General features: G+C 38.0%; 1 protein-coding gene across 3 annotated transcripts in view; it reads right to left on the bottom strand.

Moving 5' to 3' along the window:
* tbrg1 (transforming growth factor beta regulator 1) overlaps positions 1-14,179 on the bottom strand; it is a 22,858-nt gene extending 8,679 nt beyond the window's left edge. The window contains exons 1-19 of one of the 3 annotated variants that reach the window (XM_059330883.1): positions 14,060-14,179; positions 12,051-12,298; positions 11,793-11,941; positions 11,571-11,696; positions 10,345-10,506; positions 10,111-10,222; positions 9,874-10,016; positions 9,494-9,650; positions 8,128-8,231; positions 6,135-6,184; positions 5,864-5,980; positions 5,595-5,722; positions 5,365-5,513; positions 5,136-5,261; positions 4,845-5,006; positions 4,269-4,470; positions 4,056-4,186; positions 3,802-3,967; positions 3,565-3,668 (exon numbers count right to left, since the gene is read on the bottom strand). In XM_059330883.1, coding sequence (XP_059186866.1) covers positions 3,565-3,668; positions 3,802-3,967; positions 4,056-4,186; positions 4,269-4,470; positions 4,845-5,006; positions 5,136-5,261; positions 5,365-5,513; positions 5,595-5,722; positions 5,864-5,980; positions 6,135-6,184; positions 8,128-8,231; positions 9,494-9,650; positions 9,874-10,016; positions 10,111-10,222; positions 10,345-10,506; positions 11,571-11,696; positions 11,793-11,941; positions 12,051-12,298; positions 14,060-14,179 — 2,656 coding nt within the window. Of the gene's footprint in view, positions 1-177; positions 468-3,564; positions 3,669-3,801; positions 3,968-4,055; positions 4,187-4,268; positions 4,471-4,844; positions 5,007-5,135; positions 5,262-5,364; positions 5,514-5,594; positions 5,723-5,863; positions 5,981-6,134; positions 6,185-8,127; positions 8,232-9,493; positions 9,651-9,873; positions 10,017-10,110; positions 10,223-10,344; positions 10,507-11,570; positions 11,697-11,792; positions 11,942-12,050; positions 12,299-14,059 lie in introns of those variants that run through there. The other 2 variants (XM_059330885.1, XM_059330886.1) reach the window with 2 other exon arrangements.

Genomic DNA, 14,179 nt, shown 5'->3' with positions numbered 1-14,179 from the left:
CTGCTTTAGCTACAATAACATTAGCATTACTGTACTGTGCGACTGTAACCAAGCAACACAAGCAGAAAACTGCAAAAGCTGCTATAGTGAAGCGAAGACTGGCTAATTACTCTGAGCTGCTAGTAACAGAGTAAGAGTAACGATGAGCTTAAAGAAAACACACACACCAACACACACCTCAGTGAAACTGCAGCAAACCAGCAAACCCACTTCTTCTAGTTGGTGCTCCGGTTTGTTTGTTTCCGTGTGTCAACCGGAACCTTCTGTCGTCTTCATGGCTTTGTTTACATACAGAGTGGCTACGTGCTAACGTTTAAGACCTAGCAGCAGCTTCGGTCGGAATAAAACTACACAATGGAGCTGTGTAAGGAAGAAATATATTAGTAAAATAGTTCAAAACGCGTGTTTTGACGAGGGAAAGATGTTCGTAGAAGGAACGAAAGTCCGTGGCTTCGACCGGACACTATTCCCGGGAGCATTTTTTAACGGACATCCGGTTTAGTTGTTTTGAAGCGCTTTTGTGAAATTGACAAAATAATGTACCCGTATTCCATTTAACACATTAACATTTTACACACAGTGGAGCATTTCAGATGAAAATCATATAGTAAATGGAAATGACACACTTGTAGTTAAAATACACCTCAAAAAAGGTTTTGAACCTGTGAAATAAAGTTCCCAATAAAATATTAAAAAGTAAAAAGTTTGTAGATGTTGAAAAAGCTTCTTCCAACACAATCTACATGAGAGACAGAAGAAACCATAAACACTTACGAAATGCAAAACTGGCACAGCAGTTTTATGAAGAAGGTTTTGAACCTGTGAAATAAAGTTCCCAATAAAATATTAAAAAGTAAAAAGTTTGTAGATGTTGAAAAAATACTTTAAATGGGCCCAAATTATAGGCTGCTTGACATTATGTGTGTCAGTGTGTCCCTCTGCATGTTAACATAAGCACTGTGTGTTCTAAAGAAAGTCTTTAAGAAATGTAACTAAACTTGGCAGGTCCATACAGGTCACTTGGCATGAGAGTAGTCTTTAAGTGTTGTTAAATTCCTTTTCAACCGGCCACAGAATATCTAGAACCAAGTTTGGGTGTTTTTTGCAGGCTAACTAGTGTATCAAATTCCTGTCATAGCTGATCTTCAACAACATTATACATCCATAGTTAGTCTGAAAAATTCTGTTTATGTCCAACTTGACCCTAAAAAACACATTCTCTGCAATTTTCAAATTTTCTTCTATCTAGCACCTTTAGTGTTTCCAAAGGCTCTTTCCCTATCTGCCATCATTGTAAAATGACCTACAGTAGCCTATGTGGTACTGACCTAAATGGCTGTGTGGTTGTGTTATGTGCAGAGAACAAAACACAGATTACAGGGACATATTGCACAGCATAAATATGCCACACCCACAACCAAGAAGGTCTAAAAAGTCCTTTAAAATCATGGGTGAATTTGACTCTGTCAGAAACAGAGACAAACTGAGTTATGTGTAATGAGATTTACTGTGTAATGAGACATCAACATCTCCAAATTAAATTACAGTATACTAGAATTATTGCCTATTTTCTGTCATTCTGGTATGGTAGCAGGCAATAAAAGGGTTAGTTTTCCCTTAAAAAGTTCACCAGTCTTTACTTAAGACAACCAGAAACTCATGATTAATGTTTCACTCACATGGCAAAAAGGGTTGTTCTCAATTAACCCTAGCTTGTGGTAAAAACATGCTGATTTTATCTGCTGAGTTTAGTTGACACGTTTCTAACTTTTATACGTCTTTCCGAGTACAGTTTAGATGAATGTCATTTATTGTGTGGTGTTCACAGAATTGTAAAATTACAGCAACATTTTTATTTTTCAGAAACAATATCCTGGTCTGGATAATCCAAAAACCTCCCTCTTCAGTTGAACTGCTTTCTGCTGGTGTTGGGATTATCTTAAACATGGGGGGTCTTTGTGTCTCAAAAGAGATTTAGCTGTTGGGTAGTGCTGTGAAGATCACCTCCAATGTACTGGGTTGGAAGCATAAGGTTCACTGATCTCAAAACCTGGTGAACCCTTATTCAGGTCCCTTACTCTTGCTAAATGTATCTTCTGCACTGATCACCTGATGGTTTGTTTTGTGCTTCAACCGTTATCCTATAAAACCCTTAATTTATCCCTGTTCATGAAAACAGCAGTGACTCAACTCTCTTTCTATATTGGATTTCCTTTAATGTGGCTAAAGTTGCACTAAACAAGCCCTGTGGTTCTAATTCTAAAATTGCAGCATCCAGGGAAAAAACAGGAGTATTTCAAAACAGTTGAAACATGATCAAGAAACATGATCAAGAACAACTAATGGCTCATATTTTGTTACTGTGTAACCCAAGTTGATGTATCCAAATATGAATAGGCCTACTTTGCAAGTTGGGCCTTGTTATGGCTAGAAGGAACTGTGAAATTGCAGGGGAGATCTTTATTTGTAACCCTGTGATGTGTTCAAAGGACAACTGTTAACCCCTTATTTTACATCCCAGATTGTACAATTTCTGCATCACTGAAATGAGTAACATCTCCAAGCAAATACATTCACCCTCAGTACATACTTTTGTAATTTCCACACAGAAAAAACATTTTTTTAAAGCAGGTCAAAGTTTATTTACAGAATTGATCGGATTATAATCAGTCACTGACCTTTGTCTCAGTGCCATCCTGTTATTTGCAAAACATCAACAGAACTGTTCCCCTTAAAATACACCATGTAATACTATTATTCATGTGTTTTTAATGCTAAATGCGGTCATATATTACACATTTTGACAGTTGTGTTTCTGTTAGCTCTCAGTAGCAGTTGAGCCAGCCGAAGTTGAGCAGTAAACGCATCACCCTCTTCTGTGGCAGGTAGTATTCCCTCTGTCTGGGGCCATTTGAGAAATAAAGATATCCTGTGGGAGAGACATTTCAGTTAATATGCAAGTATGCAATTATAAGTTGCAAATTAAATTTTAACCTTTGGCCATTTAGGAAAGCAAAACTTTAAACATAAAACTGACACAGAACTTATCTTGTAAACAACTTATATTACAGTCCCCTTGTGTAGTTGTTATATGTGCATGTTTAAACATCAAGCAGATGCAGAGTAACATTAGCCTTCATTAGGAGTCATGTTTCTTGACACCTGGTGAAGGTAAGTCCAATATCTACTCTTCGTTTAGCTCTACTACATCTGGAACTAAATGGGTTTATCAGAGCTTTTTTTTGTTGTTTTTGAGAACAGCTGGCTGATATACCATTATTAATAAATATAATAACAATATTAAATATACTTGACATACTAAAACATCAAAATGCAGGGCCAATAAATAGTCTGCCACGCAACTCCCTTATGATTTTGAGAGCCAGGCTCGCCATTTCCCCCTGCTTCCAGTTTTTATGCTAAGCTACACTAAGCTTAGCTAGCCTTACCGTCTCTGGACTATAGCTTGATGATGATATTGATGCTTTTGTGTCATTCTCACCAAAGGACGCTCTTGACTTGTATGAAATGGGTTCAGTAAATTAATTGAATGACATTTCTTACCATAATTCTCAAATACTGCATCAACTTTGGAGCCTATGCCAGGGAAATCCCAAACGATGTATCGTGGGTATCCAGAGTCCATTCGGTTTCTTGCCTCATCATAGCTACAATAGAAAAAAGAGAGCCTATTAGAAATGCTTTGCAGATATGTATGTATGTTTATATTAATTTTCATCAACTGAAGAACAATGGGAATATTATAAATAAATGAACTGCTTAATCATGACCAACACTCACCTCCAATACTGGTTATTCACAAAAATGAATGTTTTTCTAGTAGTCGGCTCATAGACGGCTGCATCCACCTTGCTGACTGAAGAGGGCAGACCCAGGCTGGTGAGGGGCTTTGGATAGCCTGACATGACTGTTTTTGCATAAGCCCTTATGCCCCAGTACTGACGACCTGAAGAGAGACAGTTGGAAGTTATTAAGTCATGTAGTTAACTGAAGCTAATATTTAAACCCAACAAAACCCCTATTATGAACTTTACCTTCAAAAAGATACATTGCATCCTTGTATGGGACTTCAAAAGCAGCATCGACGGAGTTGATTTGTGACCATTTTCTGCTCACTTTGGTTAAACGGATTCCATTGACAAGTGTACTCTTCCTCCAGTAGTATCTAGGAAGGATTATGATTTAAAATGTTAAAAGATTCCCAATCAAACAAGTTTCAACAAGATCGTCACACATTCAAAACGTACCCGTTTTTGAAGAAGTACAGGTCTCCCCTGACAGAGGTGGCAGCGTCAAACACCAGCTCTCTGCTGCACTGCTCATCTCGGGGGTTGGGCAGAGGGTCAGGGTTTGGATCCTCTGTTGGTTCTTCTGGCTCTGGACCAGGGTTCGGACCAGGAGGAGTAGGTTTAGGTTTCGGTGCTGTTGTAGGCACTGGTGTACGGCTACCTGAGAGATGGATTGGCAAAATCAAAACTCTATGATGTTCAACTAGCAGTATAAATAATATAAAAAGCACTTTCAGAAATCTTTATTTATGGTTTATGACATTCAATCTGAATGTCATAAACCACAATGAATACACAAAAGGATTCCATTTAATTCCCCTGCAGGGAATTGGAAGTAGAACATTGCCACTACAGCACATAGCATTCATTCATAGGTGAGTTGTTTATTGCTTGAACAGAAGATGCTGTCACATATCTCAGATGAAGCCATAAATTAGAGATAATCAACTTGGTTTTCCTTCTGCAGCGTCTGGAATGATGATTATAATTTAATCTGGCATTACTGTGAATCAGTAATCTGATGTTTTTGCTCACCATAAAGGGCTTGAACCCCGCGCCTGTCATCATCTGGCAGCCTGTATCCGTTTGTGTTGACATACTGATAAGTGGGGTACATTAGTGCACGTTTGTCCCTGGAGTGATCCAGGCCCAGAGCGTGGCCAAACTCATGGGCTGCTACCAGCAGCAGATTCACACCTAACACAACAAATAAAGAACAAATCAGACTGATAAACATGGAATGAGATAGAGAAAGATTATCTGTGGTAACTACACAGATTATACACTTCTTCTCCAGTGGACAGTGCAGCTTAAGAGTGTGTTGACCTCTTGGGGTAAGAGTCCAGGTTTCATCATCATCAAAGTGTGTGTCCCCTCCCTGACCTTGTCCAGGAGAGTTTGCATGAGCCAAGACTCCACCCGCCCCGTCAAAAGGGTAAAAGTCCCCATGATCTGCAACAGGACAAGGATAATAATGTGATCTAAAGAAAGTAATTGCATGCAGAGAAAAGGATCAACTGGCTCTTTAAGAACCTCTTATTCAATCCAGACTTACATCCACCCTTGAAGAGGATCATGATGTCCGCAGTACCGCTGTTGATCTGCCTAAAGTCCAGAGGGATGACATCGCTGTAGAGCTGGAAGGCCCGAGCAATGGTTGAATCCACCTGACTCCGGGTCAGATCTGGAGTGTACTGAGTGATCCTGTTCAAATCATATCATACAGGATGTTATAACGATGAGCAGCATTTAAATATCCAAGTATTGTCAATGGCTTCCAGTTACCTGTATGTAATCTGCCTTTTATTCCATTTGGGTTTCCCATGGAAGTGTCCATAACGGCTGATGTCTGACACTCCGCACCTAGGTGCCTTCATCACCTCCACAGTCTCGTTGTTCAAAACACCAGTCACCTGATTGTCAAATGATGATTTGAGGTAGCAAAATCTTAAATGTTTTTTAAGTGAGCCTTAAAAAATATTACCCTTTTGCCATTCGCCAAATGATTAATAGTATGAATAATTTGTCAGCTTTCATTCGTCCATTGTAATTACCTCCAGGCCAAAGAAAGCTTGCATGGCCTCTAGATCATCGCTGAAGGAGTTTATTGTGATACTTCGCACTGAGGAGTTTGTAAGCCCAACATCATCGTAGAACCGAGAAATGTATCCCTGACACCAGGAGAAGAGGGATGATTTTATCACAAAAGATTCATATTTCATTAAAGACTTTTTACAACCTGTCTCGCCTCTGACTTTAAATGCAAGATGTCCCTCTCTAATCAAATTGTTGGTTAACATTAATGCAAAATGTATACTGCGTTACCTCTGCCAGGGCTTGGTCCTCTGGTGAAACTGTTGGAGCAACGGTAGGTGCTGCATGACACAGGGCTAAACAACCCAGCAGCACAATCCAAAAATCAGCAACAGACATCCTATTAAAATGTTTTCTTCTCTCCATCCACTCTCCTCTTATAGAGCCACCTTGACAGCCTGAGGTTTTATTGCTCTGAGCTGAATAATAGTACGTGATGTCCGCTTTGTGCGCACGCCCCTGTGCCAGAATGGGGATGAGTAAACAGAGGCCCCCTCTGATAACACAGTGGGAGGAGATCATGTGATCAGTTTATACTTCACTCACAAAACATCTGTGAAGCAGTTTAATTGTGTTTTCTTCCGTTTGTCACCTTTTTCTCTAATGAGATGCTTTCAGCTGCTGTTTCTTCCCACCTGTATAATTTACCTTCTGATGTGTTTGTATCATTTGTCACATGTGCACAGTCCATTAAACTAAGAGTAATGGGTAAATGCATTGTGTATGCAAGTGTTTTTTATCAGTCAAAATCAAACAGTGAGCTGCAATTGAGCACACCACGGAAACAAGCCTGCTTTGCTTCAGTTATCCAATAAAAATTCTGGTGTTTGAAATTCAAGGGGTTCATTTGTAAAGAAACTTATCTCTGTTTTATTTATTTATCAATATAATTTTTTATGCAAACCAGGGAATATGAGTTGAAGTGGTGTTGAGTTGTTTTAAATATATGATTATTTTTTCGTATTTTCATAAATCACCTTTTTCTATTATGTACATAAATTTCAAGAATGGCTTTTTTTTTTGTAAATACACTCTTAATGATCCAAACATTTAATATAAAGTGGCCACAGTCCAGTTTGTTCAGTGAACATGAGCCTAATGTGTGCAGTGAACTCCTGTCACATGACATTATCTTAGGCTTTGATTAAAGCTCTAAGGTTTATGTCCAATAACACAGGATCAACTGACTGGACAGAAACTGTTCATTTGCACCTACCTTTCTACTTGTACACGTTTGTCTGATGCAAACCTTATTTCTGAATAAAATCATGCAAGTATTGTCACTTTATGTTACACTTGTACTTATTTCAGAGTGAAATATTGTAATTTTTACACCACCAAATAGCTGCACAGAATGTATAAAAAGAGGTAGAATGAATGAATGATTTTAAATCAAATATTACATTATATTGAGTTCACTTTAAGAAGACATATTAAGTTACTAATATCATGTAGTCATGAGATAGTTTTAATTACAGAATGCACATTTAATATTGATATTCACATTATAAATTGGGGGTACTGTATATCTTCACACATAATATATATATATATACCATTATAACCAAGAGAGAGGTCAGAGGTCATGTGATATGTGATTTACATACAAGTGTACACACACACACACACACACACACACACACACACACACACACAGACCGAAAAAAATCCAAACTGTAACAATGCAGTCAAATATATGATGCTTTATGTTACATACTTATTATCTCAGTTTCACAACTCTAGCAGTTCTTCTGAACTAAATATAGTATGTATTCTCAGTTCCTTGCCCACCACTGTATCCACTGTATCAACACCCGAGCCAAGAATTTGCTGAAATAATCTTCAGCACCTGGTTTCGTTTGAAGTCATACTGGTATGATTTTGTCCCACTGAAGAGAAAGATGCTACCTGTCAACAGAAAATCATACAAAAAGTGTTTTATCTCCTCATGTTTCAGAACAAATGAGATGCAATGAAAACAACAAAGCTGTAAACACAAGATTTCTACTTGAGTAACACACATTCTAAAACTGGGGCGAATGGTGTTTTCAGTATAAAAGTGTGTCCAGTGTGGTAAACCCCACCCGTCTACCACCTAAACACGGTAAAAACAAGAAATTACAACTTCTATTTCAGTTGGGTTCTATTTGTATCCTGCTGCTCAGGTCCACATTATACAAAGTTCATGACCATAAACTGTGACAGATTTTCTCTTTTTGTTTACCATCTAACTTAAAGGCTGCGTCGACCTTTCTCGGGACTCCGGGCCAGTCTGTTCGGATGAGTCTGGGGAAGCCGGGATCCATCCTTCTCCTGCGCTCATCATACCTGAAGTTAGATCATTTAAATATATATATATGTACACAGTATATATATCTGCCTTTTTTACCGTTGACAATCACTGCACTGTTAACACTGTACAATATTTCTATGATTTAATTTATATGCGCAATATTCTCTATGCAATGGTCCATATCCAACTGTTGACTCTATCTGCATTGTATATAATGTTCCTTTTTTATTATTTTTGTTTTAATTGTTAAAACTTTCCATATTTCTACTTGTTTATATTGTAAATTGTTAATACTTTAGTTTTTACTTTTTTATTTGCTTATATTTCTAGTTTATACTGCTGTTTACTATTTATTGTTTTTTTGCTGTCCACTTTGCTGCTGTAATTCTTGAAAGTTCCCCCGTTGTGGGACTAATAAAGGAAATCTTAATCTTTTTTTTGTATGAGAATGGCAGTATTTTTATCTATAATGTTGTTCATCCAGTTCAAGTTATTAAATATTTTTTCTATTCTGGAATGAATTTGCTGTTTGGGTACAGAGCATTTGCTGATTACAAAATCAGCTGATGAGCCATTGTGTAACCTTTTTTCTGATCAATTGGACTATCTGATATCCTCAAACAACAAAACTGCATTCTCAAGTAGCATTCAAAGGAAATGCATTTTCTCCCAGAATATGGGTGCAGTTTTAACGTTGTGAATTGAAATAGATCATGCTTTGGTTTAAAATAACTGCTTTTGCTATGAAACTTAAGTTGCAAGTTAAGTTCATCACACATGTGAGGTCAGTTACTTTACTTAAGTTACTTAAGTACGCCAATTTAAAAAAAGTGGCTTTTGGTTCCACACAGGACACAAATAGGGGTGTAAATCCTGTGTTTGTTTGACTCATGCACCAGCACTCCCCCTGCCCTAAGTGGACCATATCAGTCTTTATACTGTATCCTTGCTTCCGCCTTGGCTTCCCTCATAATTGCTATGGCCGCAAGAGGTCACCGCCTAACAATAAACATAAACACGGATTGTAATAAGCCGCTGTACAAACAACATATGGGGTCAGTCTTGGGGCCAGACGGTCTTGTTTTGTTGTAAGGGAATGTCATTTTTAGGAGACAGCTGTCCTACAAACCAATTTACTGCCTTTATAGTGATGTTTAAAGTAAAAGTGGTAAATACATTGAAAATATTTATCAACTTGTTTTGATTTCTGAGTTTTCTTGTTGACTTTTAATGTAAAAATATTTGAGCAAAACAGAAAATAATTTCAATGTGAAGCAAGTTTGCATTAAAAAGTTACCTGTAATAAACATCTCCAGTGAAGAAGACTGTTTTCCCATATTCACTAACATGCACGGCAGCATCAACCTGCCCGACTCTGGAGGAGAAGCCGTATTCATGGATGGAGCCAGCATGACTTTTCATCTTAAGCTGCTGAACCACCCAGTACTTATGACCTGGAAAAACACAGCCGTGTCACTGCATTTTGGGACACTATGAAAAACAGCAACATACCACAAGCGCTGCCAAACTCAATGAGCCTCTTGCATGAACTGCAACACTTAAGTTGCACAAGGCTGTAATTTGGGCGCAACATTGTGTTCCCCCCCTTGCAGGAAATCCAGCCATGTCATGCTGACAAGGCCTAAGTAATGCTTTGCAGACTGCCCATTACTCTACCAGTGAATATGTACGCCACGCCTTTGGCAGGGATGTCATAAGCGGCATCGACGTGAGAACTGATGCTGGGTAAATATGCGCTGCTGTGGCTCTCTGTCAGGCGATTCCAATACGTTGTCTGTGTTGTTCTCATCCACATGTACCTAAGTTGAAACAATATGCAGACTCAGTTGCAGCTCAAACATAGCGAAGCTCTTTTGCAATCATAATATAAAACATTTTTGAGATATTTTGTACCTGTTCTTAAAGAAAACTATCTCATTTCCAATCAATGTTGCTGCATCAAAAGAAAAGTTGGGGTCACACTTTTTGGGGGCTTGTTGTGTTTCTTCTTTTCTTGTGGGTTTTCCTAAGAAACATTGGAACCAAGTGCATTACATGTGATATTATACATTATAATGTCATATTCGCTGATCATTTTATTTCCATTTTGTACAAATAATCCCTCTGCATGTTTTATTTTCTCCTCACCATACAGCGATTGGATCCCCAACACGTCATCTTTGGATAGAGAGTACTGTGTGCGACTCTGATACCTGTAATTGGGGTACATGATAGCAGAGGGATCTGCTGAGTGAGTCAAACCCAGTGAGTGTCCAAGCTCATGAGCTGCAACAGCGAACAGGCTGTAACCTGAAATACAGCAACAGACAAGAAGTCGTTTTAGTCCACTTGACACAAAATCACACTGTAGACCAAACTGCCGTCTGTGGGTTTAAACATCTCAGGTATGTTGCACTTTAACCACCCAGTGATGACATTACAAAAGGTGATTTCAGACTGTTTCAGACAGCTGTTAAGGCATGTTGAAAGTTTTTAACTTAGAACAGTTATTTGCTCCCAATTGTGGCTCATACATTGACAAAAAAGTCCTGCAGTCATAATTGTACATACAGTAAATAAAGGTACAAGTTTTATCAGCAAAATGTATTTAGTGTTAAAAGTGAAAATACTCATTTAGAACAAGAAGTGACACAACAACAGCAGCACCAGTAGAAGTACACACATGGTCAGTGGTGGAAGAAGTATTCAGATCACTTACTTGACTAAAAGTTCCAATACTACACTGCAGAATCACTCCACTAAAGGAAAAGTCCTGCATTCGAAACTTACTTCAGTAAAAGTATAAAAGTATCAGCATCAAAATGAACCTCAAGTATCAGAAGTAAAATTAACCATTGTGCAGAATGGAGCCCCTCAGATTGTTTTATATATTCTAGATATATTGTTGGACTATTATTATAGATATTGATAATGTTAGCAGCATTTTACTATTGTCAAGGTACAGCTTAATCTAACTACTTAATATACTTTTATGTGATTCTATTTATAAACATATACACATTATAAATTAATATATTTTACCTGTTAAATCTTGACCTGAAATGTAACTAGTAACTAAAGATGTCAGCTAAATGCTAAAATATTTGCCGTTGAAGTATAAAGTTACCTATATTGAAATACTTTAGTAAAGTACAAGTACATCAAAATTATACTTAACTACTGTACTTGAGTAACTAAAAGGTAGTAAAACCTGTTTTGCAGAATGCAGTTCAAAGCACTTTCACATTGGCTACACAGTATTTTAGGCATTCTTTTACTTTGTAATAAAATAATGATCATCTTCAACCAGGAACATAAAGGACAATGATTGCAGTGTTTTGACAATCTGCAAACTGTATTTCGTTCCGACAAACCTTGTCTCCCTGCCGTCCATGTTTCATCCTCATCAAAGTGCACGTCTCCTCCTATCCCCTGTCCTGGCTGAAAGGCATGAGCCAGCACACCCCGGGGCCCATCAAAGGGAAAGAAATCTCCATGAGCTGCAACAGAAAAGACACTTTGAATAAGATGGTACCTCTGTTTTGAGTCTATCTTGGCTAATATAATAATTCTTCTGAAGTGATTTTCAGATTTACTTCTGCGGGCGAAGGAGAAGACTATATCAGCTTTGCCATGGTTGACTTTGATGAACCTCAGCGGTGCTTCGTCACTCCACATCTTCAGGGCTGAACGAAGAGACTTTTCCACATCCTCTCTCTTCATGTCTGGAGTGTATTTGGCGATCCTGCAGAGCCAAAGACGGATACAGGAACATGAGATGGTAGGAGCAACGCAGCTAAATTAAATTTAAAAATCAAAATGATTATGTAATCGGTAAAAACAACACCTCTCACATGTATGTGATGGTGTGGCTCTTCCATTTTGGCTTTCCAGGATAAAAGCTGAAGTTTTCCACATCTGGAACTCCACACCTGGGCTCCCTCATCACATCCAGGGTGTGAGAGTCCAGCTGACCGGTCTCTGTCAGACCAAAGAAGTTTTGCATCTCTCTGATCTTCTCCTCCATGGCTGACGTGGACCTGATCCTTCTCCCTGACACTCTGCCTCTGGGGCTCAGGTTGTAAAACCTCCTGAGATATCCCTGTTGTTGAGAGGTTTTTTTTTCTCTGGTAAGTTAAAGTATTGGAATATGACATAGAGAGATTTAGCCATGTCTGTTTGATGTGAGGTTAAAGGGACAGTTAACCTTGAAGATGTATATTTTGTCTCTTACTTATCGTGCTATATATTTATTGAGTGTTGGAGATATCAGCTGTAGAGATGCCTGCCTTCTCTTGACTATAATGGAACTAGATTATACTTGGCTTGTGCTCAAAGCATTTGAAAAGCTCAACAGCAATGTCTCTTTTCAGAAATCATTACCTGGTTACTCGGGACAATCCACAGAGCTTGCTGTGAGCAGTTTCATAGGAACTGCTTTCTTTCTACCAAATTACATTTGCATCTCAATACATTAGAATATCATGGAAAAGTCCAGTAGTTCAAGTCAAATAGCCCTAACAACGTATTGAGTCATATAGATGGACATACTTTCCAGAGGCCAACATTTCCATATTTAACATACTTTTTAAAATTGGTCTTTTGTAATATTCAAATTTTTTGAGACACTGAATTTTAGTTCTTCATGATATAAGCCATAATCATTTTAATTAGAATAAATTAAATAAATTAACACATGTAATGTTTCATTGTGTGTAATGGATCTATATAATGTGATGTTTTCACTTTTTGAATTTAATTACTGACATAAATAAACTTTTCTATGATATTCTAATTTATTGAGATGCACCTGTACACCTGCTAACTGTACCACTGCGCAGAAGGAAGCATGCATTTACTCATGAACAAGTTTCTGGTGATTGTGACAGCACAAGATGTGAACATTAACAGTGTCTTCCTTGCATAAGCTGTGACATTAGCTGGCTCAGTGATGCCATTCCCCTCTGCGTAGTGATACATGTCTAGTATAGTTTGGTAGAAAGAAAAAAGTTCCTACATGAAACTGCTTGCAACAAGGTCTGAGTGTCATATAGTTCCATTATATTCAAGAGAAAGCAGACATAACAGCACTCGGCAACTCACACCAAAACCAGCTAGATAGATAAATAGCACTACAGATAAAATCTGTCTTTTTGATTTGGGGGTGAACTGTTCCTTTAATGCTTGTGGGCTTTTTTCAGACTCACATGTGCTACAAAGACAAACAAGAATTATTCAGTCTACTTCATGAAGGACATAGATAGGGTGAATCCTAGTAAAAGTCAAAATGATCCTGCATCTATATCCCTATTAAATGTACAACATATTGATTGCAAAGAGGGAGATAAGGAGCATAAAGGTTAGATAAGGATGTTGAGATAATTGAGAAGTGGATAAGCAGAAAGAGCTGCAATTTGGAACCAGAGGAATGCCTAATTATTCTTTTCTCTATCCAACTTCAACATGAATCCATCATTTGAAAGGTGCTGTGACCTGGTTCCATGTGGGTACATAATATATCTGTGCTACATAATCCATGTACAGTTAGCCAATTACCTTTCCTACACTTCAAAAATAAGCAAAAAGTGGAACATTTGGTTCAATAGTGATACATTTGGAAATAACAATACATACACTGTAATGTAAGTAAGAAAACATGTGCATTAAGATCCAGCATCAAATATGTGCAGTATTACCTTTTTAAATAAAAGCAGAGTAACAGCATTGGTTACAGTTTGCAGCAATTTTTGCCACAAGTTTCTGCACAACCAAAGTCACATTAATCATGTAAATTATAAGCGGCAACAGTTCTAAAGAGATGAACTCTTTGTAATATAAACAATGAAGACAGTCGTCGACACACCTCAGCCAGCTCCACATCCTCAGGCCTCGGCCTCTGATCCTGATCCACGGGTAGAGACCACATGACTTCAGCTAACATCAGAGAGCCCCAAACAGGTATCCACAGCCCGAACAACTCCAT

This window comes from Centropristis striata, chromosome 4 (assembly GCF_030273125.1).
Source record: "Centropristis striata isolate RG_2023a ecotype Rhode Island chromosome 4, C.striata_1.0, whole genome shotgun sequence".
NCBI lineage: Eukaryota > Metazoa > Chordata > Actinopteri > Perciformes > Serranidae > Centropristis > Centropristis striata.
The sequence above is the reverse complement of the archived record's forward strand: the minus strand, read 5'-3'. Positions and strand labels throughout refer to the sequence as shown.